General features: G+C 52.6%; 1 protein-coding gene across 3 annotated transcripts in view; it reads right to left on the bottom strand.

Moving 5' to 3' along the window:
* Positions 1–20537, bottom strand: part of Grid1 (glutamate ionotropic receptor delta type subunit 1) — a 760241-nt gene extending 739704 nt beyond the window's left edge. The window contains exons 1-2 of one of the 3 annotated variants that reach the window (XM_085687861.2): positions 20339–20537; positions 17982–18137 (exon numbers count right to left, since the gene is read on the bottom strand). In XM_085687861.2, coding sequence (XP_085543987.2) covers positions 17982–18137; positions 20339–20417 — 235 coding nt within the window. In that variant the 5' untranslated portion in view covers positions 20418–20537. The remainder of the gene's footprint in view (positions 1–17981; positions 18138–20338) is intronic. The other 2 variants (XM_085687860.2, XM_048421321.3) reach the window with 2 other exon arrangements.
* Positions 20538–21526: the final 989 nt, after the last annotated feature.

Raw genomic sequence — 21526 nt, 5'->3', positions numbered from 1 at the left:
TTCTGTATCTACAGTGTATAGAACAAAGGAAGATTTCAAAGCCCATTAACTCACAGAGATAGTGTGTTACTGGGAGAATATGGGCTGTGTAATTAAAACAATTCAAATCCGATTACAAGGAGACAGTGGGCTTTGCTGCCTGCCACCATCCCACTAAAGGAAAGAAAACCAGTATCTTGCAGGTTTTTAAAATTTCTATAAAGTTGTGAATTAGAACACACTTTGCCACTCATCCATATCGCTGAGAAGATGAGAAGAGGCCCTCCTTGAAGAGAAGGCACTTTACAGAACTCCGGTGGGTGTGTTTGGCGGCTAAGGCCCTTAGAGTAAAGGCCACATGACCCAAATGTGAGGGCATCCTCTGGAAATCCCAATCTCAGAGTGACCAATGTCTAGCACCCACATCTTCTACTGAGCCACAGAGCCCTCTCTCTGCTGAGGGAGAACCGTCAAGGAAGGGAGAAAGACCAAATGACGGTCGACAGTCCAGACAGGGACAGAGACTTTGCTCTGCACGTAGAACAAACCTGTGCATTTCACTCTGAAATGGGGGCGGATCTGCGGCTGTGATATAGGAGACGTGAAGGCCTCACAGCAACAGGGAGCCAGGGAACAGTGCCATGTGACCAGCCCTACCCTCGGCACCCTGACTCTCGAGCGGGAAACATGGTCCCTGACTGACTGGTCCTACCCACTGCCAGCAACAGTCAGGAAGCTCTTCAGACAACAGGTCGGCTGTCCAAGCCTGTTCCATCCGGGCGTGTGTACAGCAGGCTCCTGCCTCGGCTTCAGGTACTCAGACAAGTGTCAAATCCAGGCGTCACCTGGAGAGCCTGACGGAGTCCCTTGTCGGAGGCCACTACCATCTCCACAGAAGGCATAGTATAGAGACTCTGAGAGCACCCCAATAGGTAGAGAAGAGGCGGGGCCGGGGTTAGCTCACTCTCTTGACTAGCTTCGCTGTTGGCGCCATATCCTGCTCTGTGGCTGCAGTGCACAGGGAAGAAAACCAGGAGAACTCGGCCCTGGTCACTACTAGATATGTCACATCCCTAAGAGTGGAATCTGCAGGCTGGAAGCTGCCTCTCAGTCCCTGCCCTCTTACCTGTCAGAGGAGACCCCACCTCTTTCCCCGCCCATTGCCACTTTCTTTCTGTGTTGACTCAATCTGTTTTACGTGGGGCAAGGCCTCCCCTACAGTAAGGCAGCCTGTCCTGTTACTACCGTAGTCCACTGTCTTGGGCTGCTCAGCAGCCCTGGAAGTACCCTCAGGATCATAAGCACAAGCAGAGGCAAGACCTAGTCTTTGGGCTCCTCTTTAAGGCGCGGAATCCGCAGGGAGCATCCAGAATGAACCCGTTCAGGGGAGAGAGCAGAGGGAGGAAAGTCACCCAGATGGGGAGGCTGAAGGCAGGGCCCAAAGCAAGGCCTGCAGCTGCAGTATGAAATAAGAGACCCGTATGTGAGGCCAAGACCCCAGTGTCCTGTCCGGAAAACAGATCTGCACTTCACATGCGCTTCATGATTCAAGGCAGACCCTGGCATACGGGAGTCCCCCAAGGAGACCAGATACTGGAGAGCATTCGGATCATCCACTGTTAGAGCTGGGATTCAGAGATGGTAGGTAACCACCCCCCCATACAGGGATCTTTCAGATTGGGGCTCTCAGGTGAGCACCCAGGCCTGTCCCCACAACCCCACGGCTCAGCTGACTGTGCCCCAAACGACCCTTACAATGCCTCCTGGGCCACATGCTAGCTACCACAGTGTCTCTGCTCCAAAGGTCATCCTTACCTGTCCACCTCCAGCCTCTCAGCATCTCTGTGTCCCTAACTGCCAGTCCTGCCTATCCTAAAAGAGGTTTTGTGACAGCACATCTGGGTCCCCTAGAGCCCACTAGAAGACACATCTGCCAGGCGAATCCCAGGACTCTTCATCTGCTCCCCTTTAACTTGGCATGGCCTGTGCCCAGTGCCAGTCCGAGAAAGACCACACTGCGCACCACTGCAGGCAAGGTCACGCTGTTGCTCCTGGGCCCCACCAGCACGTCTTTTCCTTGGATGCTCTGCCAGGCTCTGCTGTAATCCTCTTATGCTCAATCCAGGGACGGGAGCGGTACCCAAGGCTGGACAGTAAGAAGAGCATTGCACACCTCCAACACTCGAACTGATTTGGAAAGAACTGACTACTCCCTCGCCATACGAACAGCAATCGTAAGACCCTGAGGAGGTTTATGGCAATAATCCCCCATAATCCCCTTCCTCCCATGAAGAGAGACCTCCCATGAGAGCTTGGCAGGCTGAGCTGGGTAGACAGCAGCCTGCAGCAGCCAGGATGATGTCTAGAAGGAAGCCCATCCAGGGGATAGCATGGGCAAGAGTGGGAAGATGAATACGTTTTGAGACCCTGAATCCATCTATGCCAGAAGATCACAGTCTCTGGCCTCCATCATTACATAACCCAATAAACATCCCTCCTTGCCTGGCCAGTCTGAGGGCTCCTGATACCTGCAACGCAAGGATGATTAAAAGGGTATTTTCAGATCCCTGTCCGATTACATGGAATAAAAGGAGTGGGAGAGGGGAATCCTCAGATCGTCAGGAGCATGAGAGGCGTAAACACTCCACCAGCCTAGCATGCCATGGCTTAGCTACCTACTCCCACAATCCTGATAGACCCTCAACAACATGTCACCAATTAGGCTCCCTTGGGAATGGTGCTTCTGGGGCAGTGGCCTGCCATACGCAATCATTACTGAGTTATTAGCACATCCGCAGGTGTTCGGTAAGCTCACCTGGTCCCACAAACACACAAATGCATGTATGCAGGCCCATGTTTGTAAGCATTAGAGACAGAGCCACATAGCAAGGCAACAGACACACAGTCCATCTCTGCAGATGCCAGTTTGTAGAGCCCTGAGTCCTGGGTGTGGAGGTCATGGCGCTGGTGCTCAGAGGCAACAAAGGCACTTGGAAGGAGTTGATGGTCACCCAAGTGAAATATGACAGAGAGGATGGTGCAGTGTCAATGATGCAGCTCTAGCCCTGGCAGAAGGAGAAACTTCCTGCAGAGTGGCAGATGCAGGGTCCAGTGTCCAGGTGGGTAGAGTCAGGGAACAGCAAGAAACAAACAGGAGGGGGAACCCTCCTCCATTGCTGGTGGGAGTGCAAGCTTGTACAGGCACTTTGAAAATCAGTATGCCGGTTCTCAGAAAAAAAGAAATCAATCTACCTCAAGACCCAGCAATATACCATTCTTGGGCATATACCTAAAGGATGCCCAATCATAACCACGAGGACATTTGCTCAACTATGTTCATAGCTGGTGCAGGAGAATTGTCTGTATTCTGTCAATCATGCATTTTAATAAAACGCTGATTGGCCAGGCAGGAAGTATAGGTGGGCCAACCAGACAGGAAGTAGAGGCGGGGCAATGAGAATAGGAGAAGGCTAGGGAGGAGGAAGCTCCCTCCGCCATTCCTGCCCAGATCACCGAAGGAGCAACATGTGAGCTGACAGCTGGAAAAGGTACCAAGCCATATGGCTAACATAGATCAGAATAATGGGTTAAGATAAGTCATAAGAACTAATAAGTAGCCTGACCTAATGGGCCAATCAGTTTATAACCTAATGTAGACTCCGTGTGATTTTCTTTGGAACTTGCCGGCTGTGGGATACCAGGCGGGACTGAAACCCCAACAAGCAGGCCCCTCATGTTACACATAGCAGCAACCTAGATGCCCCTCAACTGAAGAATGGGTAAGGAACATGTGGTACATTTACACAATGGAGTACTACTCAGTGGTAAAAAAATGACATCTTGAAATTTGCAGGCAAATGAACGGAACTAGAAAAAACCATCCTAGGTGATGTAACCTGGACCCAGAAAGACAAATATAATATGGACTCACTCATAAGCGGATATTAGACATAAAGCAAAAGATAACCAGCCTGTAGTCCACAACTATATAACAAAGAGGACCCTAAGAGAGACATACATGGATCTGCCTAGGAAGGAGAAAATAATAAGATCTCCTGAGTAAATTAGGAGTGTGGGGGCAGAGGGGAGGGTGGAAGGGAAGAGAGGAAGAAGGAATGGAAGTGGAGAAAAAAAAAAGAAAAAGAAAGAAACAAATTGGACACTCAATTGGGGACAGACCACTTGGCCTTAAATGCCAAGCACAGGTGCTATGCTAAAATTGCCAGAGCAACAAGGCCTAGTCAGACATGGGTGTCAGGAAGCTGTCTGGGAATATGGGCATGTCCATGCCAACAGTGTTTCATAAGGGAGGGCACACTGCCCCCAGTACCTAGGAACACTCTATGGTACCCATCATACCACAGACCTCCCTGTCTTCTCTATAATGGTGCTAATGTCTCGGCTGGAGCTAAGCAGATTATCACGCCCCAGCTGTGCTCAGGCAGGTTTCTCCAGGGAGAGGACTGATCACGGAACACCTCTACGTCTGCTCCCCAGGAGGTCCCAGTCTCTGGTTTCCCAGAGGCCAAGGGGAGAGTGGCACTGGTAGCTGAGTTTACCTTTGAGTGGGAACACAGCTCATCAGATCCTGGAGCACCCAGTGAGGGAGACTCTGGTGGGAACTTGTGGCCAGTGACTCACCGTACTCTCAGCTTCCAGGCTGACTGGACCCAGAAATACAATTGCTCTCCCCCACCCCAGCCTAAGCTCTGTCTCCTCACCTAAGAGGAATGGGCAGAACAGTGCAAGCCACATGTCACATGTAGAGGCTGAAGTTTCTTGACTTAGGGGACTCCAAAGTCCACCAAAAGGTTACGAGGCTGGAGAGAAGAACAAAGTCCATCTCCTGGCACACAGGCCCACACGGCAGTACCCTCCCTGCCTATACACACAGTGTACTTGGACCATGAACCTTCTCACTCCCATCGCTGAAGGTCAGGGGCATCACCGTGGTGCTGTGCTCTTTCTGTGGGACCTCATGAAGCTCCAGGATCAGCCATCAGCTGCTGCCAGAGCTGGGAAAGACAAAAGCAGCTCCCATAGTTTCTCTCCCCCCTCAGATCTGGACTGAAGGGCCTAGACAAATGGACCTTAGACTGCAGGTGTCTGAGACCGCAAGCTTCCAGGCTGCACGAGTGGTATGCCACAGGTCCCCAAGCGGTTCTGAGAATCATGGCAGACACTGGCAGAGGCTGTAGTGAGCACATGTCTACGTGACCAGTCACCCACTCCGGAACCTTCACTGAGCACCCAACCAGGAATCTTGGGATACTCAGCACTAAATGAAACAGACAGTTCTCCAATGCTCTTCACAACTAAATTAATAACTTAATCAGGGGGAAGAGCATGGGACAGAGAATTTCCTGTAGTGTAGTGGCATTTCGCTTGTATTTTAATACATAAGACTTGCCCGAGGATCAGAAAAGTAAAACAGTCACACTGGCCAGCCTTATATCCCAGTAGCCACAATGACACGCACCTTTAATCCCTGTAGTCACACAAGTTGTCATAGAAACTGGGCAGTGCATGGCTTTAATCCCAGTGGTGCACACCTTTAATCTCAGCGCTATAGAGGATTATCAAACAGGAGGAAACATCTCTCAGGCACAGTCACATTCTGAGATTCCTGGAGGCAGGATCGCCATTTCAGACTGAGGTTGAGGTAAGAGCCAGTGGCTGGCTGCTTTGCTTTTTCTGACCTTTAGGTTGAACCCCAATTTCTCTGTCTGAGTTTTTATTAATCGCGCTTCAATTCCCTATCCCCATACTTGGAGGCCCACACTTGAAGAGCCAAGAGGAGCCTCTTCAGAGAGGTAAGAGTTACTGCATAGCTAAAGTCTGATGAAGTGTCCATCAGTGAAGATGTTGTAATCACTGCATATGCAAAGATCCTGGGTAAATGCATGCTTGACCTGTCGGGTGGACAGGAAAAGGTCAATGTGGCCACGGTCAAGAACTGTGACAAGGGAGAAAACAGCAAAGTCAGTCTTGGCCACAGTATTTAAAGGTGTGCTGGCCCCAGGAAAGGGTCTGTATTTTATTCTTACGACAGTGAGAAACCCTTGAAAGGTTTCCGTGGGAGAGGTGAGCAGACTGATGTTCAGATAGTGTAGCTGCTACATGGACACTGGGCTAAAGGGAAGGGCAGAGAGTGTGAGCACTGGGGAAATGAGCTCAGGGATCCAGGCTAGGGGGAGAGCTGTGGTGAAAATGAGAGAGAGTGGGGCAAAGCAGGGGCTGGGGAGGGACAGCAGGAGATGGGGAGGGACAGCAGGAGATGGGGAGGGACAGCAGGAGATGGGGAGGGACAGCAGGAGATGGGGAGGGACAACAGGGTATGGGGAGGGAGAGCAGGAGATGGGGAGGGACAACCCAGAAGGAGATGCTAACAGGGACAAGTAGGTCAAGCCATGGCTCCAAGCCTTTGTTCTCTGTGTTATGCTCTGTGTTGCACAAGCAGCTCTGGGCATGATATGTAAATAGACACCTCCACCCTTCAGCAGCACATGTCAAGAGCCCGTGATGGAACAAGTGCCACCCAGCTGTCTAAGTTGCTTTTCTACTGCTATGATAAATATCATGACCAGAGTGACTTAGGAAAAAAAGACATTTAATTTGGGGCTCATAGCTCCAGAGAGTTAGATAGAGTCCATGACCCATGATGGCAGGCAGCAAGGCATCAGGCCAGGAGGGAGGGTGTTGAAGCTGTAGCTGAGAGCTTATATCTTGCTCCAAAAGCAGGAGACAGAGAGAGCTAAGTAGGAACAGCATGAGTTTTTGAAACTGCAAAGTCGCTCTATCCCAGCGGCATACCTCCTCCAACAAGACCACACCTCCTAATCCTTCCCAAACAGTTCCACCAACTGCGGACCAAATATTCAAATATATGAGCCTATGGGTGCCATTCTCATTCCAACCACACTAGTCCACTGCCCACCATATCCTTTTCCATGGTAACATTTTGGATAGGCTCCAAGTGCTACTTAGAAATGTCCATGAGGTTCTGCAATGAAAAAAAAAAGAGATTGAGGTCCCAGGCTTTGCATAATCATACCGTGTGATTCCATGGACTACACATGGGAGCACAGACACAGTGCACAGACTCCACTGGCTGCAACATCACTCCTGGTGTGTTTCAAACTCTTACTGGTGCAACCCTGTAGTCCATGGTGCTGCTGTCAGTGGCCCAGTGTCAAACCACAGTGGCAGGGCCTGGACACGGCCTGCAGAGCGTTGTCATTCCCTTGGTCAGTGAAGGCAACAGAGGCTTCCTTCAGGGTGAGCTTGAAGTTTGAAGGAGAGCCAGTGCTCTGAGGGCAAGGGTGAGGTTGGCCAATGTTGAAACTAACTGGGCTCTTAAGTAGTCAGCATACAATCCACACTTAGAGCTAAGTAGGCAACTGCAAACACACCCCAGGTGGGGATGTTCAGCACAACCCGCTTCCTTAAAAAGTCCCAGGACCTGAAAACTAGAGACTCAGTCACAGTTGCAGCAGGGGGTGACAATGAAAACCAGCACCCATCTGGTTTTAGGCTTCATCATTGTCACTAGAGTGTCCCCAAAGCCAGGGATCATCTCATCCCTCTGCAGAGGTCAGGTGACGTTAGGAGGGCAGTTACTATGACTGGCCATTCCTTGCTGACAGAAATAAACCAGTTCCCTGTTCATTTGGTTCTTAAGACAACCTATTGGTCAAGGTACCGCAATCCCCATTTCATAGGCAAAAGCTGCGGCTTGGCAAGTTAAGTCCCTTGACGAGGCACATCAGGACTGTGCTCTAAGAGGGACATTGACAAATAGCACGTCAACAAAAGATATACGCAGGTAGTACTAGCCATGCTCCAGGGTCTGAGCCAGGAAAACCTGAAAAGATCATAGAAACAGCCATTAGGTGCTCAAAAGCTGTGGCAAAAAGACGACCTCAGCATAAACCTGGGTAGAAAACGTGCATCGCCCATCCCTGGGGCCCCCAGACCATCCACTCCAAAGATGTTCTGTGCCAAATGTCTCATTGGAGAGATTCAGGCACCGAGGCCCTGGGAGGGCAGGGATGGCTGTGGTGGCTGTCACGGCATGCCACAGACTGCATGTTTCAAGCAGAGCAAATGTTCCCTCGCAACTCTGGAGGCTCAAAGCCCAAGATCGTGCCAGCATAATATGTCCTGAGAGGGCCCTTCTCCTGGGTGGTCGATAGCCACTTCTCTCCGGATCCTTACAAAACTCTCGACTCGAGCGCCTCCTCTTGCAAGGTACCACGGGACACACCCAGCCCAGAGCCCAGGCCCGTCTCAGATCTGGGTTCAGGGCTCAGAGAGGCTCCAGCATACAACCTTGTCCAGCTAGACAGAAGAAAGTGTGTGACCCCAGGCCAGGAAGAGCCTAAGGGTCAGCCTCCGCAATGAGCAGGAGTCCATCACAGGAGCCAGGCCAGGGAGAAGGAGCTCTCTTCCCAGATGCTGACCGTGAGGCCCAGAGAGGGAAGCGACCTTTACAAGGCCAGCAAGTCAACTGGTCTAAATTGGTATTCTGAGCTTTTATTGCTCTGACAAAACACGTGGCGTAACGAGCTGAGGGAGGAAAGATTTTTTATTTTGGTCTATTGTTTTTAAGATCTCAGTCTATGGTCACTTGGCTCTGCTTCTCCTGGGGCCATGCATGGTATGCTGAAGCATGCTGGAAGGCACTGTGTGGAAGAGCTGAGCGGCTCATTTCTAGGCAGGCAAGAGGCGGAGAAACAGAGTTGGAACAAAACCTGTAACCGCAATGGCCCATCTCTCCTTCTCACCCCCTCCCATGGACACCATACTACTGCGGCTTCATCCATACTTAAGATCACAGCTCTTAGTATTCAGTCATTCCCAGAAGATCATACACTGACAACCAAGCACCACGTAGGAGCCTGGCGGGGGTGAGGGAGTTCAGATACAAGGCTTAACATTCAAGATTCAGATCCAAACCCACCACAGTCCACCAAACAGACATGTATCTGCCTACAGTCAGCTCCTACAGAGCTGGGACCGCCAGGCCCATAGCAGCCACTCTGCACTCTGAGCAAGCGTGGCTACAGTAAGATTAAAATATCAAGCAATGATAGACCACAAGAGCCCAGAGCCCAGGCCTGCACAGATGGCTCCAAACTGCCTGCATATAAGCCATGTTGCCAGCACTGACCTCCCTCCCTATTCTCCTGGGATACCCAAGCTACAAGACTCAGCCACCAGATATGGGGCAGAGGCTGCGGCCCACAAAGACAGTACAGTGTAAGGGCTAGGGCTGATCTGGGGACCTCGACAGCAGTCTTCCTTTCTCTACCCGGCGGCTGCCCAGTGTCTGGCCCCTAGCATAGGCTTTCAGTACATTTCCTACCACCCTATAGCTGGCCTCTGCACCATCACCCCACTGGCCATGTGGAAAACACAGAGCCATGGCTGAGCATGGAGGGCAGCCTCAATCCACCTGAAGGAGTGCTACCTGTCAGCTTCCAGGCTGCTATCTCTTCTTGGATTGCACAGAAGAGCCAGGCAGAGCACAGCTGTGAACAGGTGCAGGGCAGGTGGCGCTGCCTCTGCAGGCGCTGGCTGCCAGGGTGGGCTCTGGCAAAGACAATGTGAAAGCAGCACACTGGAAAGGCAGGATGGCCACGGTCAGTGTCCCTGATGCCAGCAGGGATCATGGCAGGCTTCACCCTAGGAACCTGCCCCACCCACAGCCCACAAACATATAAAACGACTTGGAGATCACTCCCAGTCACAAGACTGTGCTTCAAGACACGGGGAAAGTGCTGGGTCTTCCCACAGCCTATGAAATGAGAGATCGTTTAGAGACGGAAGAGGAGACCCAGAGAATGGGACACTGACAAGCTGTCAGAGTGGCCAGCACTCCCAGAGAAAGGGCTGTCACCGGGCAGCAGCAGGTTAATGTTAGAAGCCAATCTGGCAGAATCTAGAATCACTTGGGAGATGGGCCTCTGGGCATGCCTGTGAGGGACTGATTTGATTTTGTTAATTGATGTGGGGAAATCCTTTTTAGTCGTTGGTGGGACTTGTGCTATATAACCGAGTGAGCCAGCCAGCATGCATTTGCTGCTCTCTTCTGACAGTACAGCCACGTGACCAGCTCCCTCAAGCTCCTGTCACTGTGGTCTCCCCACCATGACAGACTGTAAAGTGTAAGCCAGAACAACCCTTTCCCTATAAGTTGACTTTGTCAATATTATATCATAGCACAGGAAAAGAAGGGACAGGCCCAAGGGCTGAGATTGTAGAAAGCCCAGTACAGGCGTGTTACTGATGGTGGCCCCATCGGTGGCCAGGCCTGGAGCAGGATCATTTGTGTGTGTGTGTGTTTTGTTTTGTTTTATTGTTATATAAAACTCTGCAGTTATTATATTCATATGCCTTGAGGAATGATTCAATATATCTAATCACACAAGGCATTACCCAAACATGTTTATACGAGAACACTTAGCCTTCCGTGAGAATACAACGGGACACCATTAACTATACTCTCTGTCCTGGCTGCCAGAGCTCTTGAACCTACTCTTCTTATTCAACTGGAATTATGTCTCTTTACTTCAGCATCTCTCCATCTCCTCCAACAGCCTCTCACAAGCATGGCCCTGGCTAGAAAATTCAAAAGAAGTTGCATCTAGGTATTGGATTAAGTTGGACTAGAAATGTTTAGAAGCAACACAGACCCAACATTTTAACTTTTCAGTCAACTATTTTCTAGAGAGCTGAGTTGGCCAGCTTCGTGATGTGACAAAAAGCCTGGTGTAAACAGTCTAGAAGGAGTAGCATTTGCTAGGGTCCGCAGCTGACATAAAATGTCTAGAAAAAGTAGGGTTTGCTAGGGTCCGCAGTTGACATAAACAGTCTAGATGGAGTAGGGTTTGCTAGGGTCCGCAGTTGACGTAAACAGTCTAGAAGGAGTAGGGTTGGCTAGGGTCCGCAGTTGACGTAAACAGTCTAGAAGGAGTAGGGTTTGCTAGGGTCCGCAGTTGACGTAAACAGTCTAGAAGGAGTAGGGTTGGCTAGGGTCCGCAGATGGCCTGTTGCTTTCCGGGCTGGAGTGAGGCAGTGCATCAGGCTAAGAGCACATGGTGAAGCTAAGAGCACATGTCTCACCTCCTGGACATGAAGTGAAAAAGGGAGAAAGAAAGGAGAAACCAGTTTTCTCTTTGAGAGCACACTCTCAAGCACTGAAGATATCCCACTTGACCCCACTTCTTGCAGGTTCCACGGGCCCCAGAAGCACTAGGCCTACGGAGGGCATTTCCTGTGCAAACTGTGAACAGGGGTGAAGGACTAAGAGGAAAGACAACAGTGCTGAAGGAACAAAGTCTGGGTCCCGACCTGGCGACTACAAGATTATTAACTGTCTCTCTGCCCTGCCTGTTCCTGCAGGATGTGACTTAGAGTACTAAGTGACAGTCATAAAGGCCTCCAAAAAAATCCTGGAGAAACGGCCCCAGTGTCACTGTGTGAGCTGGAGGATGTCCGCACACATGTGGACTCAACAGTTGAGAGGCTGCATGGAGAGCCTAGCTAGACTGCGGCCTCCGACTCCGTACCAGTCATGACCCCCTCTGACCAGCTGTCGGGTAAGACCCACACGGCAAGGGAGAAAACATGGGGAGATGGTTGGGGCACACACAGAGCCTATAAGATTTAGAAAGGGTATGGACTCATGTGCATGCACTTACATATGCATGCTCACATGTATGTATGCATGTATGTATGTGCCCATGCAATGTAATGTTCCCAGGGATCATTGGAGAATAACCCTGAAGCCTGGGAGAAAAGCCTTGGAGGAATCCAGGGAGGGGATTACATGGTTTCTGGTACCTAGCCAGACTCTAACGAGGAATCTTATGCACCTGCCGTCTTGGCACACATTTTCAGGGTTGAAGCATCACTGGAAACAGTGCTGGGGGGACAGAAAAAGCATATCTCTCTCTCTCTCTTTCTCTCTCTCTCTCTCTCTCTCTCTCTCTCTCTCTCTCTCTCTCTCTCTCTCTCTCTCTCTAGGCCCAGGGCACCAAAGCAAGACTGAGCACAGCAAGGGCTTTAAGTAGGCATAGTGGAAGACGGGAGCTGGAGGGTGAGCCTCTGAGAAAGAGACTCCCTGGATAGAAAGGGGGCGGGGGGCGTGCCTAGTCAGTCCAACAGAAGCTTCCTTCGCGCACTTCCTTAAGTACAAGCAGCTTCTCCCAGGCCCAGAAGGGGAGCCCCCATGTCATCCCAGCGCACAGGGGAATATGTAGAGGCCCCACAGGCCCACATTGTGATGCCTACAGAACACCTCTGTGGAATGAAACTCCAGGCACGCATCCCAAGCCAGGCAAGCCAGTCTAGGTGGCACTAGAGACACGGCGAGAAGGCAGCAAGCACTGCAGAAACCCGACGAGATGGCAAGAAAGCAGAGAGCGACAACACACTCGGGACACAACAGGCACCCAGAGACATCCGTGTGCTCGTCACCAGAACTGGGGCTGTGCTGGCTATGAGGCACAGGAGCAGATAGACTAGCGATAGAGTTGAGCTTTCAAATCAGCTAACCTTAAAATAGGGATGTCACTCTTGATATCCCTGGAGGAGAGAGATGGAATCAGACGATATTACGTGAAAAGGACCGGGCTCACTACTGTGAGCTTTGGAGAAAAATCTTGGGGCACAGAGCTAAGAATGAAACAGCACCAGGGACATGGAAAGGCAAGGACACAATTCTGTCCCAGGGTAACCAGAAGGTACCATCCTTGCCAACACCTGGGCCTTAGCCCGATAAGTTCATGTCACTCTCGGGACCTGCAGAGTTATCAAATGATAAATGTGTGCTGCTTTAACCAACTAAACACGGGGTGAAAACAGTTTCTCTTCCGAGAGAAGATGAACACAGCTGAGTATTGCAATGGTGGCAGTGGCCTAGGCACACCTCTCTGAAGGCATGAACGTCACGCTCACTCAGAGCCCCTGGCAAAGTCTTCAGTATCTTGGAGAAGATGCCCTCAGGGATGCCAGGATGTGGCCTCAGTGAACCCCGCAATTCTGAGCAGAAGTAAGAGAGGAAGCAGTGGTCAGCAAAGAGGCCCACTAGCAGGACACACCACCAGTGTGGCAAAGTGATGGTCAGGGCACCGAGGAGGAAGGCGAAGGGGTAAGCTTGCCAGACCTTCAGAAATGGCTATCTACAAGTTTCTGTATCTTTTTAAATCATTCTTTCATTCTGTCAACAGTAATCTATACCTAGAACATTTTAGCTTTTTTGGGTTTTTTTTTAATGTGGTATTAAGCATTGGGCTCAGGGCCTTCCACGTAGGTGAGTACCCCACCACATCCCCACTCTTGACTTTGTCTTCCCCCACCACCCCCTCTTCTCTTTTGAAACAAGCAAGGTCTCACGTAGCCCAGGCTGGCACTGAAGTCGCTTTGTAGCTGAGGATAAACTTGAACTTCCAATCCTCCTGCCCCTACCTCCCAAGTGCTCATAGTAAGGGTGGGCATCACCACACCTGGTTTGTGTGGTGCTGAGGGTCAAACCCAGGGCTCTGGGTCTACAAGGCAAGCACTCTAGCAACTGGGCTGCGCCCCCAGCCCCTTTACCTTGTCTTTTTCTTGTGCTTCTGGTAACTAAGAATATCGTCTCACATAGTTTCCTTTCCTCTACCTCTCCCTTAAACTGTTATCTTTCCTTGATGTGACAGATACAGCTACAGCGTATCCAACGTCTCGCATCTTTTCCTCACAGTAAAAGATAACTCTGTAAAAGAAGACTCGGGTGCAGCCCGTTCTTTTAGGCATTTACATAATCTTCTGCTGAGCAGGCACAGAAAAACAGTGTGACTTTTCCAACAACTTAGTATCTTTTCTCCTGTTTGTCTTGTGGAGTGGGTTAACGCAAAACCACCCACCAAAGACTCTTCAACACTTTAGAGCCTTAACTGTCCCACGCTGTTGTTTATTAATTTTGGAGCTTCATAAAGCACATACCCTACATACTATCCTAAGACAGTGCTTGTAAGGGGTTTGTAGGATCATTCCGATGAGATCATAGGTATAAATCTTACAGCCAGCACATCCATCCAAGGAGAGTTTCTTGTTTTCTTCAGAAATACTTAAGGCTGCATATCTTCACATAAATAGTACCATTTGGTTTTTTTTTTTTTAAAGAAAATGCATGTCAGCACATGCAGGCACTAGAAGGAATGTTTACAATTAGTTCATGGAGGTTTCAGAAAACGTCAATAGTAAGGAGCATGAAACACAATGAGAGCCCTCATCATTCATAAATACAAAGGAAAGAGAAAAGACTAGAAGGAAATAATGCAGTGGGATTCAGGAGGATTCCGCGCTGCTTCTTGCTGTTCTCCACACCTTCCACATTTTATATAATAAGCATGCATTGGCCTCTTTCTTTTTCACATTTTAAAAGTAATCCATGTTCATGTGGCCATGCATTCCTTTTATAACTGGGGGGTTAGTAAAAGCTGAAAATGAAAAGGTCATTTAGGGTCCTCTCTCAAGGAATTCGCTAGCTTAAAAAACTATGTCGTTGAAAATATCAACAGCCTTAAGAGATGCTGAGGAAAAGCCAGCCATAGCTGGGTCAGAGAACAGGGAGGGAATTAGTGTTTACTGAACACCAACCTCGGGCCTTATACAGGCAATTTATACACGTCTCATCTCATTTAATCCTCTCAATAATCCCAGGAGGCAGAGACTACAATTATTCCCTTTTAACAGATCTAGAAACAGAAGCTCGGCACAAGGCCAAGGCTCCCCCAGGTCATGCGGTGAGCAAGGCAAGCTCTCATCTTTGAGCTCCAGCAATCAGGCCCCCATCCCTGGGTCGGAGAGCTGCCTCTCAAATTAAAACAAGGCAGCATTGCTCCAATCCCAGATCCCTTGGGACACACTGGGCACCTGTGATAAAGACTGAGTCCCAGCATGCCCTTGTTCTCCGTGCAGTGAGTGTCCAAGCTATGGAGAAAAGGCTGGAGTAGCCACCCAGCCAGACCCAGCAATTACCCCATAGAAAAGCAAGAAAGGGGACCCAATGAACTGAATGCTTGCTCCACAAGCATTAGGCAAAGGGGAAAAGGCTGCTAAGCAAAGCTCAGCTTTTCCCAAGGCCTCCACCGATAGCTCCTTCTTTTTCTTGTAGGCACCCAGGAGCTATCCAAGGCCATGAGATGGATAACAAGATAGATTTCAGCCTATGCCACTCCCAAGGTTGAAAGTGCATGCCAGTTTTAACCAGCATGTACCAGCCCAGCAACAGTACCCGTCCAGTGTTTCCATATGGAGAAACCGCGGACCCTCACCATCTCACTCCCTCATTCCAGATGTGCAGGAATACTTCCATACCCTTCTGAGACTGCCAACTTCCATCCCTGGAGACAGAGACATTTTTCCAGTTACACAAATAAAGTAAGTAACAACGATTTAAAAGGGGGGGTGGGTCTGAACCAGTAAAAGGCCCTGGCTAGAGCCTTTATTGACAGGACAAAGTTGTATTTGGGGCTTGAAGGTCCAATGGCACATAGCTATGCTTTATTTATTCTCCAAATTGTTCCATTGGTTAATAAGTTAAAAACCAAATGTGACAGCCAAGTGTGGTGATGGAGTAAGGGTCACCTATAGGCCCAGCATTCAAGAGGCTGAAATAGGAGGGCAGCCTGAGCTACACAGCAAAGCCCTGCCCCAAGAGCATCCAATTTTACACTCAAGTGCAGACTGGGGTCTTCTCTTTACTAAATAGATACATGCAGAAATCTAGAGTTTTTCCCGCCAACAAGGCATCAATCAACCGAAGCTGTGTTACAGCTGCCCCTTGACATGAAGATGACCTCTCCTGGGGGCAGTTCACCCACGTGTGTGCATCCTGCCTCAGGGTAGAACCCACAGAAGACCAGCCTCTTCAGTCCCTGGGGTGCGTCTGGTGGAGATGGCTGTGCTTCACTCAGGGGCACGATGAAAGAGCAAAGGGCAACTTGCACTTTTGTTTACAGCAGAGAGAGAGTTGTCAGCAGCAACAGCCATAGTAGGGGTACTCCTGCCTGATAAGGGCCACAGAAAAGCACACAAAAGAAGCCTGAGGTCAGAGGGCATCTGGAGACAGATGGTGGGTGGGATGAGGTCACACACAAGAAGGACAGGGACTCCCCCATGCCTCTAATTCAGGGGACTTAAGATAACAGACATCTACCAATACCCGAAGCAGCAGCTCTCACTGTTGTATGTGTGTGGGTGTTTTGCCTGCACATATGTAAGTGCAGGAACCAGTAGAGGCCAGAAGGGGGCGTCGGATACCCCTGGAACTGAGTTACAGGCAGTTGTGAGCTACTATATGGATGTCGGGAATCAAATCAGGGTCCTCTTCAAGAGCGGGAAGTGTTACTGACCACGGAACCACATCATCAGCCCCAGCAGCTTTCGGAATAAACAGCACCAGTCACCATGACCACCACCATAGATCAGCACTTGGGACTGGAAATGTGAACAATTAAAACATCCTTCATCCTTTGAGCCTTACAATCAGGCAGTCCTCACAATCCTTTGAGGGACAATCAGGCAGTCCCTCCCCAATCGCTGACCACCTTTCCATCCTTTGCTGCACCTACAGCCAGGAGGCCCTCAAAGCCCTCCAGGCTACAGTCAGTTCCCAGCACTAGCTATAGCCTGCATCCATCACCGACTCACCTCATTTTTGAAGGTACCTGGAGACTGGTAGACAGTATGTAACTCCAAGGTGACAGGAAGACCCTAGGCCCAGCAAGTCCAAGGAGAGACCAACAGCAGAGTTCTCAGTCACCCCACCCCCTCCCTACCCCACAACCCTGCCAGTTCTGGGAAGAAGTCCCTGCATGCTGCGCTTCCAGCTGTACCCTTGTGTCCTCAGTACTTCAGGGCACTGGCCCCACAGCGGAGCCCTGCTTGTGGTAAACAAGACAAAGAGGAAGGGAAAAGAGCGTGGCTGAGCAGATGTAAGGTCCTTGACCAGGAATCAACAGCACGAGAGAAGGGACACTTCCAGAGCAGCCAGCCAAGGAGGAGTGGAGGGAACGCACAAGGAGGAAGAGGCAGAGGAAGCTGCTGTCACTAATGCATCCGAAGAAATCAGACAAGAGACGCCAGCCAATGCTGAAAGCAGCAGCCCCCATTGTCTTATGGGTATGTGTGCTTTGCCTGCACGGAGCTAAGAACTCTCCACGAGTGCAGGTACCAGAGAAAGCTGGCAAAGGGTGATGGTCTCACTGGCTGCCCACCTGTTGCCCCTGCCTCGGAGTCTCAGCAAGAGGACTGCAGGGAAACACAGCTGCCGCGGCCAGCCTGCTAAGATTTTTCCTGTCATCAGACCTAGCCGAGCTCCTCTCTTTTCCTGAGCAAACAGCGCCCACCTCCGGTCCAGGCAGCAACGCCTCCCTAGGCCCGCAACGCGGCCCGGCAAAGAAACCGGCTGCTTCACACACAGTGGAGCGAGGCAGAGAGGAGGGAAACCGAGGGCCCGCAGGGCAGAAGCTCCGAGGCCCCACAGGGTGTGCAACCGCGCCAGCCAGGCTGTGAGACAGACGGCTTACAGGACGAGCTCCGTGAGCCGAGATCCTGTAGGCTGCAGGCCATGAGAGGCTTCTGGGGAGGTGCACGCGACACAGGCACGAAGACACACCCACCCACAAACACGCGAGAAACAAAGCCGACCCTGAGCCACGAGCCTGATCAGCGGCTCACACGCGCGCGCATTCACCCGCACAGTTCTGCCAAGAGACCCGCTTGCAGTAAGTACATAGAGGCTTTTCGCTTGCCCTGACAGTACGGAGCCGCCCTACCTTGCTAGGACATGCTGGGAGGACACGCCACCTTGCCTGGCATAGCAGCAGACCGACCAGGCGCCTTGGAGATTCTGCACAACCAACTGGGTAGCAATCCTGCCTGGACCCATTGCTACTCGGCCTCACTGGCTGCAGCCCAGTGACTCATGCATGGGCTCAGTGGCCACTCACCTTCCTGCACTGCCTGGAACGGGTTATTGGCCTCGATGACCTTGATGGAGTAAGTGATCTTCTCACTCTGCAGGATGTCATCATTGAGGCTCAGGTCTGATACAGCCAACTGGAACACCCTGTCGTCCTTGGCTGCGTTCTCCTCGAAGATGGCACCTGAGGGAGAAGAAGGGTGAAGACCAGGACTGAAGAGGAACCCTTCCCACCTTACTTCTGCCCTGGGGTGGGAGTATTGCCTGGACCATTAGGTACCAAGTGGTGGGAGGATTGAGCTAGAATGTTTAAAATGTTTTTTTGAGCCAGGTTCTCCTTCCGTAGCCCAAACTGGACTTGAGTTCACGGTGATCCTCCTGCCTCAGCCTTCCCAAGTAGTGTGATCACAGGCATGCACCATCTGTCTCAGTTCAGGATTCTGTTTTGATTGGGTAATTTAAAGACCTCCCTCGGTAACCCAAACAGGATATGCTCCCCTCTCCACATCGAACACGTGCACACAGTTAACATGAGTTACACCTGCAAATCCTTCAAGCTACCACCAGGTCACGTGTCCTTCATAACCAAAGCATCACATGTCCCAGTCATGCCCCACACAGAAGATGTGGCATGGTGAGGTAGCCTACCTGACATGGTCCCCTAAATCCCATCCCAGGAGCCAAAGTGAATTCTCCAAGAGGAACCGTCCCCAGACCAATCCCTGTGTGAAGTGACGCTCCTTTTTCCTTTGCATTCCCTGATGAATGCAGAAGTGAGACTGTGGTCCACAGTTTGCTCTCCTGCACCAAGGGTTTTTCCCTTTAGGCATACACAAGGAATTGATAACCAGTATCTTGGATGGGCGAGATGGTGCATGTGTCTCTGCTCTGGTCTCTCACTTCCTCTTCCTGTATGTCTGGAGGGGTGGGGCTGTATCCTATACCCCTAAACATTCTGATCTAGCAGTGTTGAGAGTCCCAGAAGAAACCACTCTTAAACAGTCGGTCATTCTAGAAGCAAGGACGGCTCCTCCAGAGCTCAGGCCGACCTGAGCTTTCACTGACCCTGCCCTTACAGTGGAGATCAGTTGGATCTGATCTGGGATCCCCACCCCAGCCCTTTTGCCAAGCGCCTAGGGTCGCCAAGGTCCTATTGCTTGGCTAATTGCTCTGGAGCTGAGAGCTGGGTAGAAGGGCTCAGCTCCTGGATTCCTCACTACACCGGAGCCGCAATGCTGACCGCGAGACCCACGCCGACTCCTGGGCGGGAAGCAGGTTTGGATCCTGGCCCGGCCCCGGGAGGGGAGCGCTGCAGCCCTTGGAGTAGGGACTTGGTTCCTCATCACCTCTTTCTGCCCCGCAGTAACATCAGCCACGTTTTCTCACACCTCCCAACCCCCAGTTTTGTCCCTGTTCGCTGGTCTTTCCCAACTTCCGGAAAGGCGACTGCAGAGGGGCTCCCCCAAAGCTACCGCTGTCAGTCCCCCAACAGTGCCCAACTTCTTGAGACCCCAGTCATTCTGCTCCTAACTCCCACCACTACCCTTCCTCTGATCGCCCCTTCCTTTGCTTTTCATCTCCTTTCTCTCCATCTATCTCTTCCTGCTCAGCGCCCCCAACCCCACGGCCCACGCTCCTTCCCTCCACCCCACCACCCAGACTGTATGCTGGCCCCAAGACTTAGACCAGGAAGAAACTCTGAAACTGTCCAGGATTGAGCTGCAGTTGTCACAACCAGAAACACACAAACACACACACACACACACACACACTCACACCGAGAGCTACAACAGACACACCGAGGAAATAGGCAAGCACTGTGTCCACTCTAACAGGCTGGCAGAACGCGGTAGTCGCACTAACACACTCTCGGATGGCCCCACACACCCCAACGCCCTCTCACAGTGACACCAACACCGTGCCAGGTACACACACACTGGCACGTTGACAGCACCCATCCACAGTCACACATGGTTCCGCGTTGGCCTCTTTGATCTTGCTCTGCCAACTTAGCTAGCCCCCAGCTCTGTCCGCCCCTGGTCCCAAAGCTCAGGCTGTGCCTCAGGGCCCAGCCTGCCGACGGTCCCGTTAGGCGCACGCATCTCGACAAGCGTCTATCCCCGGGTTCCCCGCTGCCGCGGCCCTAAGTGGCAGCAGAGGCCGCGGGGCCCCGCGCACTGGCAGGAGCCCCAGGGAGCAGCGAGGTGCCCGCAGGAGCGCCGAGCGGCAGGAGCACAGCTCCTCCGCGGGGCGGCGCGGGCCTTCAGGGAACCACCGCCTGCCGAGCCCTTCGGCCCGGGGAACCGACAAGTTTGGACGCCGCGCATCAACGTCTCTATTGGGGGGTCCCCGCCCAGCCTCGGCCCGTCCGCCCTCCGAGCTCACCGATGTGGATGATGGAGTCGGCCCGCACCGTAACGCACTGGCATATCCAGGGAAGAAGCCACAGCGTCAGCGCTTCCATGTCCCCCGGGCGCGCGGCTCATCCGCCCGGGCCCGGGGCGAGGCCGAGGGCAACGCGGAGCGGGGAGGCGCGGGTCCCGGTGCAGTCCCGGGCCGCTCCCCGGGAGAGCCGAGCCCGCCCGTGCGTCTTCCCCCGCGCTCCCGTCCCTGCGCCCTGCGCCCGCCCCAGCCCAGCCCAGCCCAGCCCAGTGCTCTCGGGCTCCCGCGCCGGCTCCGGTTGCGGTTGCGGCGGCGCTCGCAGCCCGAGCCCAGGCCGGCGCGGCGGGGGCGGCCCGCGGCTGTGGCGGCGGCGCTTCCAGCGGCTCGAGCGGCTCTGGGGGCGGCAGAGGCAGAGGCGGCGGCGGCGGCCCGGCCCGAGCGGCGGCTCTGGGCTGGCTGTGTGTCTGAGCCCAGGCAAGGAGCGAACTGCGGAGGACGCCCCCTCCCCTCCCCCTCCCCCTCGGCGGCGCTCCCCCTCCCCTCCCGCCCGCCTCCCTCCCCTCCGCCCTCCTCTCCACCACGTGACTGCGGAGCCTTAGCCTCGCCGCGCGCGGCTCGCTCGCTCGTTGCTTGGAGGGGGCGCCCGGTGCTCCGCGCTCTCCGCCGGGGGATGCTCCGAGGCCGGTACCGCGGTGGGGACCTGGCCCGTCTGCGGGGAGAAGAGGCTTGGTCGTACGGGCCTGGTCTTAGGGTTCGCGAGAGAAACGGAGGAGGCACGGCCACTGATTGCCCTCGGGGAGGTGGGGGTCTCAGAGCTCTCTGGCGATGGGAGACTTCAGCCGAGTCTGCAGTGGCCGGAACGGACAGGCGCTCTCGGAACCGGACCCTCGACTTTGGTAGTCTGCAGATAGACCACAAGGCCCGGGGCACTGAGCCAGGCACCAGGATGCTAGCGGGCTGGTGGCGGGCTCGAACCCTAGCTGTCCGTGCAGACTTCGGCGGACATCCATCCCCCCCCCCCCCGCCCCCGGGGCGGTGCACTGCGCTGGGAGTCGAGCAGGAGGCTCGGACTCTGAAGCCCAATTCATGGCCGGAAACCGGCACAGCCGTGACCGTGGCGCCTGGACGTGAGGAGCCTTCCAAGCGGACGGCGCACTCAGACAGCGACCCTGCACGAAGCCTTCTAGGGCG

This window comes from Myodes glareolus, chromosome 5 (assembly GCF_982192425.1).
Source record: "Myodes glareolus chromosome 5, mMyoGla1.1, whole genome shotgun sequence".
Lineage (NCBI taxonomy): Eukaryota > Metazoa > Chordata > Mammalia > Rodentia > Cricetidae > Myodes > Myodes glareolus.
Note: the sequence above shows the minus strand (reverse complement) of the source record. Positions and strands in the feature narration are given on the sequence as shown.